The sequence below is a fragment of the Ailuropoda melanoleuca genome, chromosome 7, assembly GCF_002007445.2.
Source record: "Ailuropoda melanoleuca isolate Jingjing chromosome 7, ASM200744v2, whole genome shotgun sequence".
Classification (NCBI taxonomy): Eukaryota; Metazoa; Chordata; class Mammalia; order Carnivora; family Ursidae; genus Ailuropoda; species Ailuropoda melanoleuca.
The window spans coordinates 24,500,021-24,524,900 of NC_048224.1; the positions used below are offsets into that span (position 1 = coordinate 24,500,021).

The 24,880-nt window shown below is 52.4% G+C and overlaps 3 protein-coding genes across 7 annotated transcripts; 1 reads left to right on the top strand and 2 right to left on the bottom strand.

Moving 5' to 3' along the window:
- The first annotated feature begins 552 nt into the window (after positions 1-552).
- Positions 553-16,459, top strand: IL11RA (interleukin 11 receptor subunit alpha). 3 transcript variants are annotated; one of them, XM_019793335.2, is made up of 14 exons: positions 553-632; positions 3,646-3,745; positions 4,035-4,095; positions 4,840-5,009; positions 5,145-5,259; positions 5,414-5,446; positions 5,532-5,698; positions 6,422-6,585; positions 7,394-7,535; positions 7,879-7,998; positions 8,108-8,204; positions 8,460-8,542; positions 10,297-10,387; positions 16,151-16,459. In XM_019793335.2, exons 2-14 carry the CDS (start codon positions 3,646-3,648, stop codon positions 16,296-16,298), a joined length of 1,491 nt encoding a protein of 496 aa, XP_019648894.1. In that variant the 5' UTR covers positions 553-632; the 3' UTR covers positions 16,299-16,459. The 3 variants fall into 3 exon arrangements, with proteins under 3 accessions (XP_019648894.1, XP_034519946.1, XP_034519944.1); XM_034664055.1 differs by lacking the exon at positions 553-632 and adding an exon at positions 660-685; XM_034664053.1 differs by lacking the exon at positions 553-632 and adding an exon at positions 2,283-2,407.
- On the bottom strand, positions 9,428-10,284 carry CCL27 (C-C motif chemokine ligand 27). The gene is made up of 3 exons (XM_002930523.4): positions 10,068-10,284; positions 9,783-9,915; positions 9,428-9,607 (listed from the first exon to the last, which is right to left on the bottom strand). The coding sequence occupies exons 1-3, from the start codon at positions 10,135-10,137 to the stop codon at positions 9,460-9,462; spliced, it is 351 nt and encodes a 116-aa protein (XP_002930569.1). The 5' UTR covers positions 10,138-10,284; the 3' UTR covers positions 9,428-9,459.
- On the bottom strand, positions 12,965-14,069 carry LOC109488513. Of its 3 annotated transcripts, none has more exons than XM_019793340.2 (4): positions 13,978-14,069; positions 13,540-13,607; positions 13,249-13,308; positions 12,965-13,127 (listed from the first exon to the last, which is right to left on the bottom strand). In XM_019793340.2, exons 2-4 carry the CDS (start codon positions 13,584-13,586, stop codon positions 12,971-12,973), a joined length of 264 nt encoding a protein of 87 aa, XP_019648899.1. In that variant the 5' UTR covers positions 13,587-13,607; positions 13,978-14,069; the 3' UTR covers positions 12,965-12,970. The 3 variants fall into 3 exon arrangements, with proteins under 3 accessions (XP_019648899.1, XP_019648898.1, XP_034519949.1); XM_019793339.2 differs by lacking the exon at positions 13,978-14,069 and adding an exon at positions 13,903-13,970; XM_034664058.1 differs by lacking the exon at positions 13,978-14,069 and adding an exon at positions 13,903-13,956 and having other exon boundaries at positions 13,249-13,347.
- Positions 16,460-24,880: the final 8,421 nt, after the last annotated feature.

Genomic DNA, 24,880 nt, shown 5'->3' on the forward strand with positions numbered 1-24,880 from the left:
CCCTGAATGTGGAGGCTGGTTTCTTAAGGCCTAGACCTACACAAGCACCTGACCCTACGCCTTTGATTTGGCTGCATTTTGGAATCATTTGGGAGTTTTAAACACTGATGCCAAGACCGGCTTCCAGAGATTCGGATTTAATTGGTTTGGAGTGTGGCTTGGCAGTTTAAAAACCACAATGTCCGGTTGGGGTTGAGAACCCTTGCCCCACACAAGCCCTCCTTATCTGGAGTCAGGGGCACCTGCAGCTTCTCCAGTCACCTGCCCAATGGCCCCAGCACCACTGAACTTAAGGCTTTGGTTTTGGACTGCTGGAAGGAGGAGGGGCCTGAAAACTTCCAGTCCTGCTGTCCCGGGAGAGCAGGGCTGTAGGCGAGGACCCAGGAATCCAGCTCCAGACTCTGTCCCCCAGCAGTCTCCTCAGTCCCGGACGGGACAGGAAGTGTCCGGCAGAGGTGGGGTGGAGGTGATTGGCAGTTGGAGGCTCCAATGGGCCCAGACCCCCTCCCTTTTCACCTCGGTTCTTCCATTGGTGCCTGGGCGGAGCCGCCCCCTCTGCGGGGGCCCCAGGGCGGGAGGGAGTAGAAGCCAGGGCAGAGGGCGGAGGGCGCTGGCGGCGGAGGCCGCAGAAGGTGAGGCCTGCTGGGGCCGGCGGGAGTACCAGAGGAAGGCTTGCCAGGAGAGGGTGGGGCAAGCTAGTGTGCGATCTGGAGGGCCTGGACTGACGGACGGACTGTCAGTGTGTGCGTGTGGCTGTTGGGCTGTGTGTGACGATGTCAGCGTGTGGACCTGTGACAGTATCACTTGGTGCAGCTGTCAGTATGACTGCGTGTGTCCGTGTACATGTGGCTGAATCTGCATGTGGCTGTGCGAGTGTGGGGTTGTGCGTTTCTGCCAACGTGCAGTTTTTGGTGAGAGACTGGGTTCGTGTTTGTGTGTGAGAGGGCCTGTGACCACATGGGGAGTGTTTTGGGAAGGTCTCTGTGGGGTTTAAGACTGTCTGCCTGTGTGACAGTGAGTGGCTGGATTTGTGTGTTCCATTGTGTGACTTCGGTAGTAGCAGAGTGAGAGTGAGACTTGCATCGTGTGTGTGTCCTGTGTCCTGTGTCCGACTGGTAAGAGAGGAGCTGTGCTGTATCTCGGCCGCCAACTTCAGTAGTCAGTGAGACTGACCTTTCTACTTAATGTCCAGCAAAGACAGAGCCACCCCAATACACTTGTCTTCTTCCCTTCCCTTCTGTGTCTAGAATCCCTGTCATTGGTCTACTGCTTATTTTCTGTTTCCCTGTCTCAGTTTCCTTTTATTTCTTTTTCTCTCCCTGCTACTGTCTTCCTAGAGCTGTCAGTCCTCTGTGTCTCCTCACAGGTTTGTCTCCCCAGGTCCCTCTGTGTACCTGCCTCTCACATCCTCTGCGTCTCTGTCTCTCTCTGTACCCCTACGCTTAGCTCCCCTGTTCACCTTTGTCTCTTTGGCTGCATGGGGGCCTGGAGCAGTGATGAGATGTGGGATCTCCCACGCTGAGAGCTGCCTGGAAGAAGGGACTTAAACCATTATGAGGATTTGCTTTTAGGGAGTGCTGTGACCCCAGCCCAGGGGCAGCGTGCTAAGTGTCTGTGTGTCTGTGTGTGTGAGGGTATGGGTATGAGTGTGAGGGTATGGGTATGAGTCTGAGTGAGGATGTCTGAGTGTATCCATGTGACTGTGAGTGGCTATATCTGAGAGTGTGTGTCTGAGGGTAAGTGTGGGTCTTGTATATCTGGCACCAAGGGACCAAAGGCATTTCCTGGTGCTGGGGCCCAAAGAGTGGAGGGGGAGGTGAGAAATGGCTGGAACGTTTAGGGGCGGAGGGACTGGACTCTGGATTTTCTTTATACCCCCCAACCTGGGGCCTCTCTTCCCCTCAAAAAACAGTGAGCTATGCCCTAAGGAAATATTTGCTGGAGAGTGAAAAGAATGGGGGCACGAGTCGAGTCTGTGTCTGATTTTTCATTGGTTATGTCCACGTGTGTTCAAGGGAGTGTCTTTTTGTTGACTGTGCTTAGTGAATCCACGCGTGAATGTGGCTGGGTGAAAACATAGGGAACCTCTCCCTGACAGGGACATAAGCAGCCCTCCTTTCCCTCTTGCTGGCCGTGGTTGTGCCTGTGGCTTCCTTTCCAGACTGGGGGGGAGGCCTCTTCCCTTCCCAGGGCCTCGGGTGGGAGGGGGACGAAAGGGGAGGAGGAAGGAGGGAGGTGGGGGCCTAGCTCAGGGCGGCTGAGCTCTAGGGCCCAGAGGGGCGGAGGAGGGAAGGGGAAGGAGGGGATGGTTCTGGGGTCCCAGAACTGAGTGGAGCTGAGACGGGTGCTGTAGCTGGTGGGAGGAAGTCCTAGAGGCCATGGACACTCAACCACTGGGATCACCGAGGTAGGGCGGGGCCGAGCAGGGTAAATGTGGCTGGGGTGGGGGTGGGGGGGTGTGAGCTACTAGACACATTCGGACAGATACACAGACACACGGAGGCCCTTGCTCTGCTCTACTTGGGAAGGGTCTGTGTTCTTCCTCTTTCAGAGCCTTTGCCTGCCTGGGCCCTCTCCCTATCTGCTCCTTCTCCTATCCCCATGACCACTTCCCCACTGCCTTTCTCATCCTGCTCTTCTCCCATCCAGAATCTGTCTCTCCCAGCACCCCCACAAGTGGTGGTTACCATACACAAGTGTTGGTGACCTCCTTTGCCTTTCTAGTTCCCGCTGCCCTAGCCCAGCCCTTGCCTCCCTGAACCCCCACCACCTCCCAGTCTTGATCTTGGAGCATCTCTTGGTCCTGTGGCCTCCACCCCAGGCCCCTTTCCCTGCAGGCTCCTCACTCCTCTCAGCCTTCTCTCCCCTCCCCGACACCCTGTCTCCATGTCCTGGCTCCTTGCCCACCCCCAGCCTCTGGCAGCAGCCAAGGCATCTGGATCTGCTTAACTCTGCAGCCTCAGCCTGCACCCTAGCCCCATCCAGCCTCACAGGCTCGAGACCAGCAAGATTCCAGAGTCAGGCCCAGATGAGTGGCCCAAGGAGCCAGGCCCAGGAGAGAAGAGGCCGGGCAGCCAGATCAGGGCTAGGCCTCCTGCTAGGAATACAGCGTGGGCTCAGACCCACCATGACAGCCCCCCACCCAAGGTTGATGAAGGCTGTCTCAGGTTAATCAGAGGCAATGATTAGCCCTGGGCCAGGTGGGGGTGGACACTGGCATTCCCAGCAGCTGGGCTGGAGGAGCTAATGGGAGTGACTGAGCTGGTGCCAGCACTTGGTGCCAGGGGTGGGCGCCAAGGGTGGTGTGTGGGGCGGGGGTGCGGAGGGGGGGCAGGGACTGCTGGCACAGTCTGTCGCCTCCGGCTTTTGTTCTGGGCCCTAGGCCCGGGACTGAGATGGAGGGTGTGTGTGTGTGTGTGTGTGTGTGTGTGTGTGTGTGTGTGTGTGTTTGCATGTATGAACATGCAGCACTGGGTGTATGGTGGAAAGGGGGATCTTAGATCAGATCCCCCAGTGTTTTCTGATATCCTTCCCCATTTGGTACTAGTTTTCTTCCTAGAAAGTCCCAGTTTAGAAGAGGAGGAGGCAGGCCCTAGGCTCCCATCTGGGAATGGGGGATTGCTGACCCTGCCTCTCTCCTTCCAGATGAGCAGCAGCTGCTCAGGGCTGAGCAGGGTCCTGCTGGCCGTGGCTGTAGCCCTGGCGTCTGCCGCCTCCCCCTGTCCCCAGGCCTGGGGCCCCCCAGGTGAGAAGAATCCTGCTGTATGACTCTAACTCTGACTTCTGACTTGCCACCCTCACTGTGGACCCTTTCCATGCCTAATCTGTGACCCCCAACCCCTGACACCCGACCTGGCAGCATTCCTTCTCTACCCTGTCTTCTGACCTCTGTCTCTAGATTATAACGTGATACTTTGACCCAATGACCCACCCAGGGCTTAAAAGTCTGCCGCTTACCCTGTCATGCTCACTAAGTGGGGCTGGGATGGGAGAGAGGGAAAGGAAGAGCCTTTCCTCAGAAGTGCCCTCCACAGGGGTCCAGTATGGGCAGCCTGGCAGGTCCATGACACTGTGTTGCCCTGGAGTGACTGCTGGGTAAGTGCCCCACCTGCCCATTGGGCTGACACTCATGACCCTTTCTTGACTCTGTCCAGTCCTCGTGCCCCTCCCATCCTCACCTCTCTAGCTATCCTAACCCTCAAACCATCCTTATTTGGCAGAAAATTTTAACTAACATGTATTGAGCACCTGCTAAGTCCCTGGTCTATTCTAGGCTCTGAGATCTAGCAGTGCACAAGCCTGGCCAGATGGCTGCCGTTGCAGAGGTTACATTCTAGTAGGGCAGAGAGATAATAAGCAAATACAAATCTTGCCAGTTGTTGGTACCTGCAGGGTAGAAAATCAAAAGAAAGTGATGTGGAAGAGGATAACTGATTGGTTACTTTCTATTGGTAATCAGGGAAGGCTTCTCTGAGGAGGTGACATTGAAGCTAATTTCTGAAGGTCAAGAAAGAGGCAGCCATGCACAGGTTTGGGTATAGGCATTCCTGACAGAGGGAACAGCTAGTGCAAATGCCCTGAGGTGTGAAGAGCTCAATACTCTTAAAACAGAAAGAAGACCAATGTGACTGGAGTGTAATGGATGAGGGGGAGAGAGGGAGGAGCTGAAGAAGGAAAGGAAGGCAAGGGCTAGATCACCAGGGACTTTGTAAGCCCCTGGACTTAAAGGACTTAAAGCACTCTGGGTTTTATTGCAAGCACAGTGAGAAGCCAATGGAGAGCTGTGGTATGGCTTACGCTTCAAATCTTCCCTCTGTCATCACCTCATCTCACCCCCAGGGCCCCGGTGTCCTGGTTTCGGGACGGGGAGACAAAGCTGCTCCAGGGACCTGACTCTGGGCTGGGGCATGAACTGGTCTTGGCCCGGGCAGACAGCACTGACGAAGGCGCCTACATCTGCCGGACCCTGGATGGTGCACTTGGGGGCGTTGTGACCCTACAGCTGGGCTGTGAGTTGGGGAGGGAGTATTGGGTGACAGTGATGAGGCAAGGGGCTCCTGAGGGAATCCAGACCCTGAGTAAGCCCTCGAGGATGGGAAGGACCTGGGGACTTCTCAGAATCCAGTTGCACCTTCTGCCTCTAGACCCCCCAGCCCGCCCTGTTGTCTCCTGCCAAGCAGCTGACTATGAGAACTTCTCCTGCACTTGGAGTCCCAGTCGGGTCAGCGGTTTACCCACCCGCTACCTCACCTCCTACAGGTGTGTGCATGATTGGGTGTGTATGCCTATATCTCTGGGTGTGCAGGCCCAACATGGGTACGGGAGGCAGTGAGGGAGGTCCCGAGGAAGGCCTTAGAGAGAGAGGGAGGGTCCTCTTTTCCTTCCTGACCTCAGACGGCCCCCTCCCTGCCAGGAAGAAGACTGTACCAGGAGCTGATGGCCTGAGGTAGGACATAAGGGGGAGGGTGGGGGCTCCAGCTGGATCCCACCATGAGCATTTCCGAAGCCCAAGACCACATCCTCCCTCCTAGGATGAGTCCATCCACAGGGCCCTGGCCATGCCCACAGGAACCCCCAGGGGCTGCCCGCTGTGTAGTCCGTGGGGCAGAGTTCTGGAGCCAGTACCGAATAAATGTGACTGAGGTGAACCCCCTGGGGGCCAGCACACGCCTGCTGGATGTGAGCTTGCAGAGCATCCGTGAGTACGCATTCCTACTGCTCCCTCAGAGCCCACCTCGGAGACCCCAAATGGACTCCAGAGTACAGATATCCCAACCCAGAACCTCCACCTGCCAGAGCTCCCGAACAGTTCCCTCCGACATAGCACACAGATAGCTACGTGGAGACTAAGAAGCCAAAGAGATCAGAGCCTGGGGGGCAGGCTTACCTCAGCCTCTAGAGGCTGCTGCTGCTTCCCCTTCCAGGCTGCCTAGCCCACAAGTCCTTCCTGGGTGCCTCGCCCCAGAGCTGCCTCTGCTTCTAGGCCCTGTGCTGAAGGCAGCCATGTCTCATGCCCTCCCTGCCCAGTGTAAGCCCTTGCTGGCCCCTCTTTCCTTTTGATCCGTATGTGGGAGGGGGGAACTAAAGCTCAGCTAAGAGCCAGAGAGGGACACGCAGACTCCACGCTGAGCACGGAGCCCAGCGTGAGCCCCATCCCACGACCCTGAGATCATGACCTGAGCCGAAACCAAGAGTTGGACGCTCAACTGGCTGAGCCACCCTGGCGCCCCAGCTCATTTTATAATAGGGGTGACAGACAAGTTCTGAGCCCAAAGGATGATGAAGCTTAAGATCTCCCCAAGCCCCTTGGAAGTGCCTCCTGCAGGTACCTTTAGGCATATACCCACCTTCCCTTGGGAGGTGGTAGGGAAGGGATGGGTACCTGTTGTCCGTCCTGATTTTGTGTCTCCACCACCCTCAGTGCGCCCTGACCCACCCCAGGGGCTTCGGGTAGAGTCAGTACCCGGCTATCCCCGCCGCCTGCATGCCAGCTGGACGTACCCTGCCTCCTGGCCCCGCCAGCCCCACTTCCTGCTCAAGTTCCGACTGCAGTACCGTCCCGCGCAGCATCCAGCCTGGTCCACGGTGAGGCCTGGAGTGTGTCTCAGTCTGGGGCTATGGCTTCTGCCTCTGGTTTCATGTTCCTGGTTCTTCTGCATGGCTCTCTGGCGCACTGACAGGTCATCAAAGCCCTGTCGCCTCCCCTAGTAGAGTGCTCTCCGTGGGTGAGCCTTTGTGCCAGGGGCTGGCGTTGCAGCAGGGCGCGATAGGCCTAGCCCCTGCCCTGAGGGGCTGTAACTCTGATGTAAGCCCACCTGTGCGAAGACAGGAGTGGCTTTTTATGAATGACTTTTCTAGGAAAAGGAGTGCCTTTCACCCAGAGGCACATTCTCATGTAAACATTCATATACCCAGATGAGGACAGTAGTGAATTTCCCCCTCTGAAGATGTTAAAGGTTGGCTGACATCAAGTCTGGGGAGCAGCTGCCTCAGATAATGATCAGTATTTATGAAGTACCGTCTGCCCGCCAGGCACCGGACTACACATTTAACATTCATTATCTTGTTCAGGTATATTCACCTCGATTTTACAAATGAAGAAACCAAGGCACAGAGTGGCCCAGTGTCACTCAGTAAGTGCTACAGAAAAGATTTGAACCCAGGCAGCCTGATGGCACAACTTGTCTCTGTAACCACTATGCACTTTTGTCTTCCAAACACTAGGCGTAGACCTGACATCACCAGCCACACCATGTGAGGCCCAGATAGCTCCACCAGTCTGACAGGGACAGGACTGGGAGGAAACGGTGCCCTTTGCTAACTAAGGCTGGGGGCAGGTAGGCTTGTTGTTTACAACTTGGATAACAGGCCAAGGAACCATCTTTCTTCCCAGGTGGAGCCGGCAGGATTGGAGGAGGTGATCACGGACGCTGTGGCTGGGCTGCCCCATGCTGTACGGGTCAGTGCCCGGGACTTTCTGGACGCTGGCACCTGGAGTGCCTGGAGTCCTGAGGCCTGGGGGACTCCGAGCACCGGTGAGAGACCAAGCCCAGTGCGCGGGCTGTAGGCCCATCCCACGGCATCTGTCGGCCAGACGGGTGTGCGAGTGGGCTGCATGCACGTGTCCTGCCACGAAGGCGTGACATTGAGGTCCCAGTCTTCAGCCTTGCTTGTCTGCAGGCCCCCCCCCCACCCCCAGCTTAAGCCCTGCCCGTCAGCTTTCACCTCTGCTAGGTCCCCAGAAGCTGGCTCTACCCTTTCGGCTTCCACCTCCTGGGCACCCCTGGTTGCAAGCCAGGCCCTGTCCTCCCCTGGCAGGCCCTGTCTTCCACTGCCACCGCCTGTGGACAATTCTCCTCAGGTCTCGCCTCCCTTCAGGGCCCCTGCTGAAGGAGATACCAGCTGGGGGACAGCCACAGAAGCAGCTGGAGGAGGAGCCTCAGGCAGGCAGCCCAGCTCCCCCCAGGCCCTCCCTCCTGCCAGACCCACGGCCACTTGGTAAGCTTGGGCAGGTGAACAAAGGTTGTATAGGACGGGAAAGCCCCAGAGAGAAAGGGTTTGACCAGGAAGCCTCACTCTGACAGTGGCATGTGACCCTCCCCCTCAGACCACAGAGACCCACTGGAGCAGGTAGCAGTGCTGGCATCTTTGGGAATCTTCTCTTTTCTGGGACTGGCAGCTGGGGCCCTGGCACTGGGGCTCTGGTAAGTAGCTGCCATCGGCCCCTCAGATTCTGATCCCACACAGATGTTTTGATACCCACAGACCACACCCATTCCCACCCTTCATGATTTCCCAGCGAAACTCTCTGATTCTGGAACAACTTCCCCCTCTCCCTCCAACCCCCAACTTCATTATTTTCACTGATTTCTTTCCTGACCCTTTACTACTACACTGTTTTCGGAGGAAACAGAGATGCCCAACATTGTCAGGGAGACAGCTACCTTTTTGTGCTCCAGGCTGAGACTGAGACCAGATGGGAAGGATGGACCCCAAAAGCCTAGGTTCTTGGCTCCAGTGATTCCAGTGGACAAGCTTCCAGGTGAGTGGGACATCTAAGGTTTGGGATCACCTTTCATTCTTGAGTCCTTGGGCTCAGAGTTGGGTCTCTTCCCTCTCTCACATGGTATTGGGGTTCCTAGATAGGCCCCCCCCATTTTCAGGGTGTTAAGCTCAGAGCTGGATATCTAACCTGATTCTTAGGGTGTCCTGGATCAGAGCTGGGTCCCCTCCCTTATTCTTGATGTACCTGGGCCCAGAACTAGGAACACTCATCTTCAGGGTGTTGGGTTTCAATCAGAGCTGGGCTCCCCTATTCATTCTTGGTGTTGGGCTCAGAGCTGGGTCCCCTCCCTCATTCTCAGGGTGTCTGGGCCAAAATCTAGTCCTATTATCTCCCTTGATTTGCCTCCTGCTTCTTCTAGGAGCCCCAAACCTGTAGATGACCCAGGAGGGCTTCAGCTGATACACCTATAACTCTGTCTTGCTGGTGTGGATGGACAGATAGAACCCAGGCAGGATAGTAGATCCCCATGGAGGCAGGAGGGTGGGGAGTGGTCTCAGCTGGAGATTCTGTTTGGAGCCCAGTTCTGTCAGACTCTGTTCCAAACTTGCCAGCTGAAAGGTGCCTGGACCCCTCATTTCATCTTGGAGTGGGAGGTCCCCCTGAGGAATGTGTGTAGATGTGTATGTGTGTGTCCATGTGTGCCCATGTGTATGTGAAGTAGGGAACGTGTGTTCTCTAAATGTATGCATGTAGGTGCCTGGGGAGTATCTGTGGCTCCTTGGCGCTTGGCCTTGCCCCTGGAGGGGTTTGTGAAGATGTGAATAAAGAGAATGAGGAGGTTCTTCTGTTAATTGACATGTCTCCCAGCTTCAGATTCAGGGCTCACAGGAGAATGCATAGAACTTGGAAACCACGATCAGAGACTGTTGACCAATGCTGCTTTATTATTTTGGCTACTGAGGGCCCTGGTCCATTTTCCCTATCAGCCCCAAATTCAGGTTAGGCAGAGTCCCCTGGAGCATCCTCCCCTGGCGCTCAAACCACCGAGCCAGGCTGCGATTCTGAGGGTGGATGCAGACACTGCGTCGAGTCAGGTGAAGCCTGGGAAAGGAAAGGTCCAAAGCTATCGTCATAGCTTGAGGATGAAGTTAGGGTCCAGGGGTTAGGGCAAAGGCTAGATGAAAACCTGAGTCAGCATCAGAATTAGCAATCGGGGTTGGGGTTGGGACTGTGGTCAGAGTCAGGGGTCAGGAGGAGGGGGAGGGTCAGAGCTCACACGAAGGCCTGAAGGTGACAGTCCCCATCAGCTTCCTGCACTTCCACCCGGATGACCCTCCTCAGTAGCTTGTTTGAGAGTGGCTGGCGGTAGAGCTGAGTACAGCAGGTAATGCTGGTTGGCAGTGGCAGTGCTAGGGGACAATGGGGCCATGTGTTCAGAGGGCTCCTGACCCAAACCCTTCCATCAGACAGCTGGAGGATGGACTCCTGGGTCCCTTTCCCTCCATCCCATTCACCCAAATCCCTGACCTTCTGGACCTCCCCCCCACCCCCAAGCACTCACCTGCTCCAGGGTCTGGGGTCAGCAGCAACAGTAGCAGCAGGAGGCTGCATGTGGATGAGGGCCCCTTCATGCTGCTCAGCCTGGATACTTCTCTCTCCTCCTCCTCCCCTACCTTTTATCTGGGTGCCTTTCACCTGGGGCACCAGGTGAGTCAGAGGCAGGTGAAGATGTATTGCTCATCCTGTGACATTCCTGGGCCCTAATTGCCACAGACCCCTTCCTCTTCTAGGGCTGCTATTTCCTATGGCTTCTAAGCCCTGGACAGAGAAGCTGGAGAGACAGGTGGTGTATGATGTGAAGACTGATGGTACAGTGACTGAGTAAGGGCACCTAAGTATCCACAGTGGCATCCGACGATGGACATTCACACTCACATACCCAGTCACATTCAGTCACACCTCAATCACTCAGTCCACCTTACATGGTCAGACAACGAAAGACAGAATCACATAGCCCCAGTTGTACTCAAAGTCCCACTCCCACATAGTTGTGTCTTCACAATCATTCAATCACACAATCATCTGAGTACACACAAATTCTGATAGGGGAATTGTGGGTGGGGTGGGAGCAGAGGGCAGGCCAGCACCAACTTGCCTTCATTTTCCCCTCTCCACTTCCTGCCCTAGCCTGTCTGTCTTATCAGGAAAAATTGATGAGTATGGATCCCTAAAGCAAGCTCTTCTGGCTGAGGATGAGTCTTGGCTGGGACAGTCACATCCAGAGTGAGAAGCTGGGTGCTACTGGGATACCTTCGGGATGCTGAGGTGGGGGCTGCTTTCCCCAGGGACGTGAGACAGGGAGGAAGGATGGGGTGGATAAGGTGGGAAGATGGGAGAAGATAAAGTTCTTTGGTGCCAGGTTGCTGCTGTCAAACAGGAAAAAGACCCAAGAAATCTTACCTTCCCGTTTTTTGCCTGGTCCTGTCCCAGAAATGCCAGCCTCTTGCCAGCAGGGGGCTGGGGTTTCCAGAACCAATCCTGGCTTATTGAGACATCAGACTCAAGAGCTCAGTTACCTCTCTTTTGTTCTATTCAAATTCCAGCCTCTCCCTGCTGCCCACCCAGGTCGGTAATACACCCCCCACCCCCCACCCCCCCCTTATACATTCTGCATCCCATCCCCTTGCTAAAGCCCCAAACCCTCCTCTCCTTCCTGTCTCTTCTCTCCTAATCCCATGCCCAGACCCCATTCCCTTCTTCCCCTTACCCCCTAAAGCAAAATCCTCCTCCTTTTCTTGTCCTTTCCAGGAAGCTGGGGACTGCCTATGGTGGAGGCAAGCTGCTAAGTTTAGTGCCCCTGGCACCTTGAATAATTTCCCACTCCTGGTCTGGAGATTTCAACCCTCAAGTCTTGCTCTGTATTTGAAACATCAACTGAGTCATAACCCAGTAATCCAGACCTTATCTGGTTGTTGCAAGGGTGCCTTCTGCAGCCCTCTGCTCTGTGGCCAGCTATCCTCTAAGGGGCAGGCCTTCTCTTGGGATAGGGACTCAAACCTGTCCTGGGCATCTTTCTGCTGCAGGGCTGCTGAAACAATCAGGAGGGACCATCAGTTCCAAGAGTAAGAACTAGTCCCCCTCCCATGCTGAACAACTTAAGCTTCTCTTCCTTCCTGTCCAGGGTGAGGCTTGAAGGCCCTTGCCTGGAGTTTGCCTTGTGGGTACTCAGGAATTCTGACAGTGTCCTGGTGAGGTGTAGGCCCAGGGCTGGACAGGGCACTCCACTTTTGACAGGGTTCTTGATGTAGACATTCTGCAGAAATGGCTCAGGAGCCTGGGTCCGTTCTTGAAGTGGCCACAACCCAGAGGTCATTCCTCTTGAACTGCTAGTACCAGAGGCCTTATGGTCTCTCTCCCACCCTCCAGTCTGGACTTGTGCCCCAGAGCTCAGGCGCAGCTGTTGGGGTGCCATCTACTTATCACAGATCTCCATCAGCTGGTTGTATGTCATATACTTTGTGGTCTTTCCTGGACCAATCGGTCCAGATACCTGGGAAGGCAAGAAATGAATTCTTCCGGGTATACACCCCTCTCCCCCCTTTGGCTACTCCAAAGACAGGGCCAAGTCTTCTCCCCAGCCACAATCTGCTGTGGCAAGTGCAGCCCCAGGATGAAAATTAGCTTTGCCCCCACCCATAAACTGGGCTGTCTCTTTAACTTAATCTTCTGGTATCTTTTCTGGTGCTGGGCCCCGTCCCTAACTGAAACCAGGCCCACTACAAGTCCCTCATCCTTAGCACTTTAGGAGCTAGAGCGTCTCAGGTCAACTAGGTGACAAGACAGGGGTGGCAGGGAGCCATGGCCTTTGGGTTCTCCTAGGGACACAGCAAAACCTGCTAGGTAAGCTGATGCCAAGTATCTTTAAACCCGGGAAAAGACGGGGAGCCAGAAGTTGTGGTATTAATTGTAGGAAAGCTCTCTAACAGTCCCAAGTCACTCCCCTGTGGCAGGCTGAGGGAGTCAGTGTCTAGGAATCTTTCCCTCCTCTCACAGCCTACTTCCTACAACTCTGGGCTTACAATAGTTTGGATTCTCTCTCAGAAGAAGATTCTCCAGACGCCTGACAAAGTCCTGTCTAGGAGGAAGGTGGAACACATCAATGTGGGGATAGGCCTGGAGGAAGACCAGGGCAGGGTTACTTAGTTCCCGGCATAAAGGTTATTTGCAGCAAAGTGTGTGTGTGGGGGGAGGGGGTTAGGTGGCGGAGGGTAGTCAGTGACAACAGTAATGGGAGGCCTGACACTGATGAGGGATCCTTAGTAATAACGGGGGGCCTGGATATGGAAGGGCATCCTATCAGGGAGGGAGGCCCCGTCAGTAACGAAAAGCAGGCGTGTAGAGGGGCTCCCAGCCCGAATGGTGGCAGCGGCGGCAGAGTCAGGAGGGCAGCACGGTGACTTCGGTTTAAATCTTTAATGCACCGGCTGGCTGGGCAGTGGCGGTGGGGGTGCGGCGGGGGAGGCCGCGACCCGAGCGCTGGGGGGCAGGGCCCAGGCCGCTTGACAGACAGCTCATCAGGCCTCGCAGAGGCTCCAGCTTCTGCTCCCGGGGATGCGCCGAGCTGTGGGGCAACCCGACACTGGCATGAGGCGGGGAGGGGACTCCCGGATTCCCCCCATCCGTCCTCCTGAGGCTGAGCCTCGTATGCCCCGGGCGGGTCCGCGGTGTCGCAGCCCCCTCACCTCCTGTCCCTCCGCCACATGCGCAGCCAGGGGAAAAAGTAGAAGCAACCCCAGTAGATCCTGCAGAGAGAAGGCCGAGCCGGCCCGGGCGGGGCGGGGCTGACCCCACCACTCCGCCGCTCAGACGCCTCGCCCCTCTCTTGGAAGGCTCCGCCCCGCCCTTTAGAGGCGGTTCCCTCCGCAGCCCACGCCCCCTGAGGGGCCCCACGCCTCCCGCCCGCCGAGAATTCGCGCCCTCCCCCCACCCCGGAGCGGCTAGGTTCCTCCTCCGCAGAACCCGCCTCCACTCACTCCTCCTCCGCCTCCAGCGCCACCTCGTATCTCCTCAATCCCGACATGTCCTGGGCTCCGAACGTCTCCTGGGGAGCGGCATGATTGGATCAAGGATACCGCAACCCCAGGTCCCCTTCTCTGTCATTCTCAGATCAGTCTGACCTGTTCTCTGGTAATCTGAGGCAGGTGCCCCCGGGAAGCCTCAATTACCACATTGAGACGGGGTGGGATGGAAGAATTGGGAGGCACCAGACGTTAAGGAATTAGGAGGTCGGTCACCTCGGAGGCCTAGGACATTCAGGGGGTCAGGGCGAAAGGCTTTGCGGTCATGGACCTGGGATATTTGGGGCCCTGGGTGAGGATTTCGGGGGTTGGGATCACCTGGAGGGGGGCTGAGGGGTCGGCGCAGCCTAAACTCCCGCCCTCCCTGGCTCCACCCCGGAAACAGACCGTTACCGTTACGTAATAGGGACTCCGTCGCCCTCCAGGGGTGGGGCTTGCCTATTACCCGGAAGGGGCGAAGTCTGAGCATTTCTTCAGAGGAGGCGGAGTCAAAGTGTCTCGCTGGAGGTGGAGCCAGGGTCATCTATCGTTAAAGGGGCGGAGTCGGGCCCTATTAACTAGGATGCGATCGGAGCACCCAACCCTCTTTTGTGGGTATAGAGTCAGATTTTGGAGCTCTCTCCCTGGAGACCTCAGCCCCAGGCAGCGAGATAAGAGCTTTGGGACGCTCTCCAGTACTGTTTTCCCAGTCGTCTCTCCTTTCTTTGCCCTCTGCCCGATCACTTGTATGACTGTGGTCTGAGGAGGAATAGGTCTCCAGAGAGTTCCCAGCCTAAATGGAGCAGCCTACAGAAGTACTTCATGTGTGAGTGGCTTTGGCCAAGTCACTTAATGGCCAGAGGGTCACAGCCCTTCCTCTCTGAGCTGAAATTTATTTTCCTGTGGTTTTTGTCCCGGCAGTCATTCAATCAGCAAATATATCAGGCTAGGAATGGGTACACAGCAGTAGAGAAGATGGATTATTACAGTAAACATAGCACACTGGTTGGAGGCAGTAGAGGGTACTGCAGTAGAGCCTAGAGAGCTCAATTAACCCGGTGTGGGAGGTTGGAAATAGCTGCCCCAGTTAGTCTGGGGAGGGAGGAAGAGAGCCTTCTGGCTGGACTGTAGGGGAGTGACCAGAAGTAAGTGAAGTGAAAGTTCCCTCAGGCTGAAGTGTGGCAAATGGGTACAACTACTCTTTCCCCAAATCCCACCTTCTTTCTCCCTCTCATACCTCTCTTCCCCTGCCTGGGCCACAAACAAGATTGCAGACAGAGCCATGGGTATCAGGTGGGCTTTATTGGAAGCATTGCGGTCTGGGTATGGAGGAGAAGCTGCGCTGCTGCCACATTCACCCCTGCTCACACTCACACTCACACTGACACTCCAGGCCCTGTCCCGGCTGGGTCAGGTCTGGCGCAAGCTTGCTGGAGGCCTGGTCCTTCCTTCTGATCCTTGGTTCCCCAGGGCTGCAGTGACTCACATCCCTTCACTCAGACATAGGGCTCCCTCTGGGGCTGTCAGGGGCCTAACTGCTGTGGCGCTTGTTCTAGGGGAGGAAGGAGAGGCAGGTCATGGGTTGGGGTCTTGGGCAGGGGCTCCGAGGGAGGAGGTAGGGCTGGGGAGTGCCGGGCTTGCCTTTGCACAGTGTTTCTGCAGTCTCTGGATGACCACCCCGGGCTGGTCTGGGGGTGCATAGAGCTGGTGACCTCTCAGCACAGTGAACCTGGCATCAGAAGGAACAGAACAGTCCTGGAACTCAGCTCCCTGTCAGGCCCTGGTGTGAGGGGCAGAAACTGAGGACCACACTGGGAATCAGTTTCAGGGGCTTCCTTGTGGGGACGAGCTTGGCAAGGAGAAGGAAGTAAGATGATGAGTGGAGGCGCAGGTGACGGAGGAGGTGATTGGGAGAGGAAGAGACTGGTTACTCTTCACCACCACCCCCAGCCAAGACAACAGTACCCTACAGCCATCATTGAGAAGGAGATAGGAACAAAAAGGCATCAAAAATGTTCCTGGGAATTGGATATTGGTTCACCAAGAGACAGAGTCCTCAGAGTTGTTGGCATCACTCAGAGCTGGGTGGGGTGGGTATAATGGTTAGATCTTGAGGGACTCTTAGGTGGGAAGACCACAGCCCTGACTAGAATTCAGGATGTCTCTCCCCAGTGCCATAGCTTTAGTGTTCCTTTCTTTTCCATCCACGTGCACCATCCTCGTCTTCCTCTGGAAACCCAGGCTAAAGGAGACAGAGCCTCTAGAGAGAGGGGCAGCCAGAGGCCACAGGACCCATCCAGGTGCTGACACATTTAGGAATAGCAGGGCACAGGCACATCTATATCACACGGGTGTACCCATACCACACAAGTCTGTGTATGGATTGCACAGGAATGTACACGATGCGTAGGTATACCGACAGTACACAGGAACACAATCACAAGGGCACGCCCATTTGGCACATGTACATTCTCAGGTTCACAGACACACTCAGACCCAGGTGTTGAACTGAACTTACAGTCTCCTTCACAGACTCTGATCCCTCCTCTGCCCTGCATCTTACCATTTTACCCCTTCCGCTTTCCAGGGGAGACCAAGAAATCAGTATGCTGAGAAGAAGAGTGGTGCTGTTCAGGAGGCCATGGAAGACAGAGAGAGATGAACAAACGGGTAGAATCTTTGGAAGCAGCAAGTGTGTGGGTTGCAGTCGTCCTGCTTGTGAGGCTGGATGGTAGAGAGTGAGAGGAAGAGTGATGGTGAGGGGGAGGGAGTCCGTGATGGTGCTGTGATGTGTATGTGGGGCTGTAGCTGTCTCTTGTTTATGGCCTCCTGAAGCCTTCATTTTTATATCCAGAAATTTCTTCCTTTCTGTTGTGTAATAAAGAATTTGACTGGTCTTTGTCCCTGATTTCTGAAAGGGAGACTTTAAATCTTTGAATTTCCCAAGTAATAGGAATGTCTTTGTTATTTATGAGCCCCTTGGATGGTCACACCTGAGTTTATGCTAAGAGGTGAAATGACTTAGGATCGTCTAGGGGATGGTCGTAAGAAAAACCAACCATATCACTGGGGAGTCGGGGCTTTGAGCCTGCCCAGCCTCTGGGTATGGGAGGGCACTGGAGATTGAGTTCAGCCAATTCAGTCGTGCCTACATAATGAAACTTCAATAAAAACTCTGGACACCGGAGCTCGTAGAACTCCCCTGAGCAGGGAGCCTGAGGTGGGACTCGATCCCAGGACTCTGGAATCATGACCTAAGCCAAAGGCAGACACTTAACTGACTCAGCCACCCAGGCGCCCCTATTTTTTAAAGATTTTATTCTTAAGTAATTGCTACACCCAACATGGGGCTCGAACTCACAACCACAAGATCGAGAGTCACATGCTCTACTGACTGAGCCAGCCAGGCACCCCAGAGGGCCTGTTTTAGATTGCTATAAAATAAAATGTCTACTATAAAAGTCTACTATAAAAATGTAGAGTTGAGGCTTCCAGGGTCCATATTTCCTGCTGTTAGAAGAGTACCTATCTACAAGAGGAATGAAGCCCCCTAAAAAGAATTAGAAGAGATGGAGTTAACATCATTTGGACCCCTAGGGCAGAAGTAGACCAAAGTCTATTTAAAAAAATTTTTTTTGAGTGAGAGTGCAGGTGAGCGCAAGTGGGCAGAGGGAGAGGGAGAGGGAGAGGGAGAGAAACAATCCTAAGCAGGTTCCATGCCCAGCTCTGGAGTCCAATGCAGGGCTTGATCTCACCACCCTGAGATCATGATCTGAGCCAAAATCAAGAGCCAGATGCTTAACCGACTGAGCCATGCAGTTGCCCCCAAAATCTATTTTTAATGGACCTAGTTATGTGATAAAACAATTTTTAACTTCTTGCTTAAGCTACTTTAAATTGGGTTTTTGTCATTTGTAAGGGGAAGAGCTCTGAATAATTATTATTATTCCCATTTTACAGATGAGGAAGCTAAGACCCAGAAAGATTAATTTTTCCAAGGTTTCCCTGCTTATAAATGGCAGAACGTTGGTATTTGGAGCAAACTCTGATATACTACCTGTAGTATCCACCCACCGGTTCATTCATCCATGCTCCATCCCATTCATTTATTTGACTACCCTTCTACAGGGTAGTGACTACAGGGTGACTACAGGTGACTACAGGGCTAAGACTCCAAAGGCAATAAGCCTTGTCTCACTTGCTAACTCCAGTTCTGAGGCTGAGTTTGGATCAGAGGTTGGCAAACTTTTTCCGTAAAGGGCCAGATAGTAAATATTTAAGGTTTTGCTGGCTATACTGTCTCTGGAGTAACTACTCAGCTTTGCTGTTGTAGCCCCAAAGCAACCGTAGACAACATATAGATGAACAGACATGGCTACATTCCAATAAAACTTTATTTACAAAACAGTTGGCAGGCCGGATCTCTCCCACAGGCCACAGTTTGCCAGTCCTTAGTCTGCATCAGTATTTTTGGGAACGTGAGTTGGGAGTGGGAACATGTATGCCTTGCCTTTGTCATTACCAATGAAGGAAAAGAAGATTTTAATATTCAAACTCTTGTTTGAATCTGGCTTTATGACCTTGGACAAACGAGGGAAGAGATGACAGTTTCCTCACTTGTAAAATAGAAAAAATGTATGTCCTGTGCGGTAGTACATGTGCCTGACTCCCAGTGGACGCTCAGTGAAGGTTAGGTCCATCCCTGTTTCTCATTTATCACCTACCATGTAATGCCAGTATCAGGAGACTTCTCTTTATGGTATCCAGGATGCAGTGAGGACAGTTCAACCCAGCTTGCTGAGTTCATGAGTCCAGTTTCTAAGGATGAGCTTTCATACAAGTTATACAGATTAAGCTCTTGCAAACTCCAAATTTCTCTTTTTTAATAGCTCTACCCCAACTCTTACCTGCACTGTTCCAAACCTAAAACCACTCTAATACCCAGGAAAACAAAGGGCTCTTCAGTCAACAAGCCTTATGAGACCTAGAAGCAGTTCAGTCTCCTTTTATATCACTCAGGATATCACGCTGTTCCCCAGGTGGCTTTTCAACCTATTTCTTCCAAACAAATACTCCTCTGTAGGAGGAAAGATTGTGTCCGTGTGTGTTTGTGGGTCTGTGGGTCCATGACATGTGCATGAATCATGTGTGTCTGATATGCCCTTGTGCCCATATTGTGATTATAAGACTAAGTGTGGTATGTCCTTTGATGTATATGAGTACTGTTATGTGGGTAGAACATATGTTAAGTGGCTGAGGGTGTTGGCACTTGTTTGTGTGTGGGTGTGTATTCCAGTTGCTGTTCAGTCCATCCATTTGCAATTCCCAACCTCACAGGGCCCCCAGCGAGCATCTGTTGCACAGGGAAAAGGGGATATGAGGCTCCCGGCCTGGGCTCTCAGCCTCATGGGGCCTGTAGGGGGCGTCTAGTGTATGCAGAAAATGAAAATGTGTGGCTCCTGGCCTGTGCAGTGGGGGCTTTGGCCTGAGGAGGCTGGGCTGTCTTTTTCCAGAAAGGAGCTGGAAATGAGCAAGAAACCAAATGACTCAGACCCTGAAAGTCCCTGATCGTGGGAAGGGGTCTGCTTCACACCCCATCTTTTTCCAAGCCTTCTGTCCATATCTAGAGGGTCCTGGCCCAGCCAGAGGGGCAGAGCTTGGCCCTTTAGTCTCAGGGTGTGGGTAGAACATTGCACAGGACTTCCAGAGGTGACATGACATCAGGATGGGGAGAAGTCTTGAGCAATAGTACACCCCCCTCTTTCCTGCATCCTGCCCTCTGGAGCTTGAAGTAACACCACTGCCAGGATTCTCTGAACATCCCCTCTCCTTCATTTCCTGCAATTTGGGCTACTGCAGGCCCCAGGGTTCCTCTCTGAGAGAAGTGCAGGAAACAAGGTCCCCTGAACCCAAAATAGAAAGTAATCTATGTGGCTGGAAATGAAGAACACCGGGGGTTCAGAGAGTGGGCAAAGGAGGCTACACGGAGGAGGGATCTCTGCAGAGCCCCGAGGATGGGTGAGGCAGGAGGGAGGACATTCCAGGTAGAATGAACAGTAAGCACAGAGGCTCAGAGGAGGGACAGGGGTTTGGGATTAATCCCAATGTGGGTGAGGAAGGGGAAGGGCAAGTGGTGAGAGAGGCAACGTATATGTGGGTAATACCTGGGGTACTTGGGGCACTTCCCCCTGGTGATGCCATGCCTAGTGATCAAAGTTAATGGAAGACCCTTGTGAACTTAATCAGGCAGGACCACTAGGGTCTAGTATCCCTTGGGTGTGAAGGTTTGAGTCTCTTTGCAGTCACAGAATGTCAACCAGGTGAAGTGCCAGTTGGAGATAGAGGGAATGAGTCATAGTGGAAGTGTGGTGAACATAATTCTAAAATTCCTGCCCCCTGGTGTGTGTGCCCTGTATCTCCTTGATTTGAGATCACCTTAATCTCTTGACCTGTAAATATGATGGAATATCCTTCATGGGATTAGGTTATGATAAATGACAAAATGGAGGGATTTTGCAGATGTGATTAAGGTCCCTAATCAGTTGATTTTGAGTTCATCAAAAGGGAGATTACCTTGGATGGGACTGACCTAATCAGTGAGCCCTTTAAAAAAGTGTGTAGAGGTAAGAAATAAGCAGCAGCCTTAAAAAAAAAATTAAAAAGGGGGTGCCTTGGGGCATCATTGTGGCTCAGTTGGTTAAGCATCCGACTCTTGATTTTGGCTCAGGTCATGATTTCAGGGTTGTGAGATGGAGCCCTGTAGCCCAGCTCCATGCTGGGCGTGGAGCCTGCTTAGGATTCTCTCTCTCCCTTTGCCCTCCCCACCACTCACGTGCTCAATCTCTCTCTCTCTCTTACAAAAAAGGGTGTGTGTGTGCCTGGCTGACTCAGTCGGTAGAGCATGTGACTCTTGATCTTGGGGTCGTGAGTTCAAGCCCCATGTGTGGCAGCGTAGAGTTCCTTTCTTCTAAAAAAGAAAGAAGAATGGAAGAAAAAAGAAAAAGAAAGAAAGAGAAAGAAAGAAAGGAAAAGAAAACCAGGTGCTCTCATGTTGGCTTTGAAGAAGCAAACTGCCATGTTGTAGAGGGCCATGTGGCAGGCAGCTATAGGAACTCAGGGCCTCAGTCCTACTAGCACAACCGCCAATACCTGGTGAGTTTGAAAGACGACTCAATCTGAAATGAGATTGCAGCCCTGGCTGAAGCCAAAGTTCAGTCTGGTGAGACCCTGAGCAGGGAGGACCCAGTCAACATGTACCTGGACTCTTGACCCACAGAAACTGTGAAATAATAAATTTGGATTTTTCAATGCTGTTGAATTTGTGATGATTTGTTACATAGCAATAGAAAACTAGTATGAGAAGGAAGTACGTAATAAATGCTAGTTAAGCCCCAGGGCTATTTTCATAATTACAGACTATAGTTTTTAACCATATTTTCCTCCTGGTTTTGAAATGCCCCTCTTTCTTTAACTGATTCCCATTTCTTTCATCCTCCTTTATCCATTCTTTTTTTTTTTTTAAGATTTTATTTATGGGGCGCCTGGGTGGCACAGCGGTTAAGTGTCTGCCTTCAGCTCAGGGCGTGATCCCATCGGTATGGGATCGAGCCCCACATCAGGCTCCTCCTCTATGAGCCTGCTTCTTCCTCTCCCACTCCCTCTGCTTGTGTTCCCTCTCTCGCTGGCTGTCTCTATCTCTGTCAAATAAATAAATAAAGTCTTTAAAAAAAAAGATTTTATTTATTTATTTGAGAGAAAGAGAGAGGGAGCATGATTGGGGGAAGGGGCAGAGAGAGAGGGAGAAACAGACTCCCTGCCGAGCAGGGGGTGAGGAGGGGGGTGGTGCTCAGTCCCAGGACCCTGAGATCATGACCTGAGCCAAAGGCAGACGCTTAACTGACTGAGCCACCCAGGTGCCCCTGTTTCATTCTTGAAGATAGATTTTTGTGGTGATATTATTACTACTCACCAAGATGCTGATTTACTTCTTCTGACAGTCGCTCCCTTAAAGTTGAGTATGGTTGGGGGCGCCTGGGTGGCTCAGTCGGTTGAGCGTCTGCCTTTGGCTCAGGTCGTGATCCCGGGGTCCTGGGATCAAGCCCCACATCGAGCTCCCTGCTCAGCAGGGGAGCCTGCTTCTCCCTCTGCCCCTTCCCTTGCTCATGCTCTCTCTTGCTCTTAAATAAATAAAATCTTTTTTAAAAAAGTTAAGTATGGTTGTATGATACACCTTGGCCAATGAAATGTGTATAGAAATGTCATGTGTCATTTGTGCATAGAAGTGTTTAAACAAAAGTTCCCCTGACTGTCTTTCCTGGCTGCAGCACTCATGGAAACATGTGTCGAGATGAAGGAGCATGACAGAAGATCAAAGCAGCCTAGAATGTTGAGCCGCCACATGGAACACAGCTGTGCTGAAGGCCCACCGAGCCCCACAGCAGGCTTGGTGTGCATGGGGAATAGAGTTTTGTTGTGTTATATATAAGGTACTCAGATTTGGTGTCATTTGTTATTGCAAAATAACCTAGCTTATCCTGACCGATCAGGTGTGTTGTTGGTGGTTACCAGGTGTGGTAGAATAGAGATGAGATTATAACAAACTAGAAGAAGAATGGATGTCACCCTGAGATCTTGGATTTAGAATTGGATTTTGCTATAGGCTGAATTGTGTCTGTGTGACCGTATCTGGAGATAGGGTCTTTAGGAAGTAAATTAGATTAAATGAGGTCATAAAGGTAGGGCCCTAATCTGATAGGACTGTGGCCTTATAAGAAGAGAAAGAGAGAGAGGTCTCTTTCTCTCTGTCATGGGCCATCGTGAGAAGGCAGTCATCTGTAAGACAGGTAGAGAGCTCTCACCAGTTCTCATCAGAAACTGACCATGCTGGCACCTTAATCTTGAACTTGTAATCTACAGAACAGTGAGAAACTAAATGTCTGTTGTTTAAGCCACCCAAACTATGGTATTTTATTTTGGCAGCCCAAGCTGACCAAGACAGATGTGGTCATTGCTAAAACTTTGAGTAGTCTCTCTTGGAGGAGGAGTGAAGTTTTTTGTTTGTATTAGCAAAAGTGTTAGTATATTAGGTGATACCCTTACATTTTTAAGAGGCCTAGGGTTTGGGACAAAGGGTGGATTTTGATGTTGGATAGCCAGAGGGTAGGCTGTAGAAAACAATTTATCATTATTTTCACTGCCCACAACCTTAACCCCTTTCTGTATTTGAGGAATTTCCTATTATATTAGTCTTAGTTACCAATAGTTACCTTCCATCATAAAATACCCAAAGGTCACATACTAATTCTCACCCCCTTTACTGTCAGGCCTTGGGCACATGACTTAGGCTTAGCCCATCAGAAGCACCTTCCGGGGATTGTGAACAGGAAGATAGTAGTGACGCAAAGGAGCAGGATTGGTAGAGAATCGATTTTGGTGGTGATGGGAGTGGTGGCAGAAGTGATGTGGGTTTTCCAGCGACACCGTAGCTGTGATTACAGGGTAAAATCTGGTGAGCTGGTCACCTAACATTTGTGGGGCTTGGAGCAACAGTACAAATGAAATACAACATAACCACGTATCTAAATATTTAAAAGTTATGGGGCACCTGGGTGGCTCAGTTGGTTAAGCATCTGCCTTTGGCTCAGGTCCTGGGACTGAGCCCTGCGTTGGGCTCCCTGCTCAGTGGGGAGCCTGCTTCTCCCTCTCTCTGTACCCCTCCCCCCACCCACTCATACTCTCTGTCTCTCTTTCAAATAAATAAATAAAATCTTTACCGACTGAGCCACCCAGGCGTCCCAGTAAATAAAATCTTTAAAAAATAAATATTTTCAAGTTTTAGATCAAGCTAACACATTGTCAAATAAAAATCACTCTCTCTTACTGCCTTGAAAAATATGCGTTTAGAGCAATTCAAAGGCCAGGTTCAAATTTAGAATTCCTGGACTCCTTGGAGTTCTATGATGGAATGAGTTGGTAAGGGGAGAGCCAAGCCCCAGTGCTCTACTTGTCCCCCTTCTCTTCCCAGCCCCTCCTCTTGTACCCTCAGTTTCATCATGAACCATAAAGGGCCTCATGTGCTTGGTGTAGGCAGTCTGGCCCCATACATCCAAGCTCCTTCTCTGTTCCCTGGAAATAGCTACCTCTTGGCAACCATCTGGAAGCAGGGAGTGACGCAGTCCATTCTAGGAAGGATGTCTCAGAGGAAGAGGCCTGCACAGACTCTGGAAGCTGCTTGGGGCCACCTGGGTGGGGAGTTCTCTAGTTTTCAGTTCCTGAAATGTGCTCTAGAAGGAGAAGCACAAGCCCCAGGTGGGCATGTCCCCTTAGCCCTGTGTACTCTTTGCCCTGTGCCCAGAGCTATGACTGGAGGAGAGCTGGAGCAGAGCCCTCTGAGGTGTGGAATGCTGGGCAGGGGCTCCAGCTGTCTGGACATAAGGATGGTATTGGCATTTGGCGCCCCTTCTGGGGATGCTGCATGGAGGGATGTCTGGACTGTCCTGGCTCTACTACAAGATTTGCAAGTGGTTCCAGCTGCTCAGGCTCGCTTCCTCTTCCATTTTCTACAATCTCCCAGGCTCTTTTCAATAAATCACTTTTCTGTTTAGATCAGCTAATGAGTTTTAGTAGCTTGCAAGGGAAAATCCTTGTAAAGACATTTGTCTATTTGCCTTTTCATGTGTGTGGACAGGTAATGTAACCTTCCCTAGAGGGTTTCATTCAGCCTCATGAAGCCCAAGACCCTGTCTGTCTTGTTCACTATTGTATCACCAGCACCTAGAACAGTGCCTGGTAAGAATAAATGTTCTGGGTTCCAGTGATGTGGCATCTCTTTAGACACAAGGATTTGCCAGGGTTAGGACCCTGTATCATGGCAGCCCTGAGACTACTGGGGGCCCTACACTAATAGATATTCTGACACTTACAGGTGCCATGCCAAGAGGCGCCGTTTACATAGACTACAGGGAAAACAGTATCCCTGGAGTTATACAATGTTGATGTCTCGCCTGACAGGCATGGTGTTCCTGACAGTGGTAGGATTTCCTGAGAGGAATGGTAACCTGAGAGTAATGGGGGACCTTGACATTAATGGGGGTCCTGTCAGCAATGGGGACATCATTAGGTATTAGGATGTCCTGTCAGTCAGTGTTCTTGAATTGATGGAGGGCTTTTAAAATGTTGGGCCCCAGGTCGAAGGGGTGGCTTTTTGGTGGAGACTTCTTGAAATGATGATCTGACAGGTATGAGATTGGCAAGGTGACTGAGGTTTGGATGGTGATGGATCCAGACTTTCAGGGACGGTGACTCTGAGATCCAGAGC

What these genes read in the sequence shown, in the direction of transcription:
- CCL27 (XM_002930523.4), bottom strand. Translation starts at nt 10,137, where the DNA reads ATGAAGGGGCCCTCATCCACATGCAGCCTCCTGCTGCTACTGTTGCTG. An exon ending in GACCCCAGACCCTGGAGCAG is followed by an intron (nt 9,916 to 10,067) that starts GTGAGTGCTTGG and finishes ATTGTCCCCTAG; the next exon opens with CACTGCCACTGCCAACCAGC. An exon ending in TGTCACCTTCAGGCCTTCGT is followed by an intron (nt 9,608 to 9,782) that starts GTGAGCTCTGAC and finishes TTCCTTTCCCAG; the next exon opens with GCTTCACCTGACTCGACGCA.
- LOC109488513 (XM_034664058.1), bottom strand. Translation starts at nt 13,586, where the DNA reads ATGTCGGGATTGAGGAGATACGAGGTGGCGCTGGAGGCGGAGGAGGA. An exon ending in GCGCTGGAGGCGGAGGAGGA is followed by an intron (nt 13,348 to 13,539) that starts GTGAGTGGAGGC and finishes TGGTGGGGTCAG; the next exon opens with CCCCGCCCCGCCCGGGCCGG. An exon ending in ATGTGGCGGAGGGACAGGAG is followed by an intron (nt 13,128 to 13,248) that starts GTGAGGGGGCTG and finishes GTTGCCCCACAG; the next exon opens with CTCGGCGCATCCCCGGGAGC.
- IL11RA (XM_019793335.2), top strand. Translation starts at nt 3,646, where the DNA reads ATGAGCAGCAGCTGCTCAGGGCTGAGCAGGGTCCTGCTGGCCGTGGCT. An exon ending in TGTGACCCTACAGCTGGGCT is followed by an intron (nt 5,010 to 5,144) that starts GTGAGTTGGGGA and finishes TTCTGCCTCTAG; the next exon opens with ACCCCCCAGCCCGCCCTGTT. An exon ending in TCCAGTGGACAAGCTTCCAG is followed by an intron (nt 8,543 to 10,296) that starts GTGAGTGGGACA and finishes TTCCTCTTCTAG; the next exon opens with GGCTGCTATTTCCTATGGCT.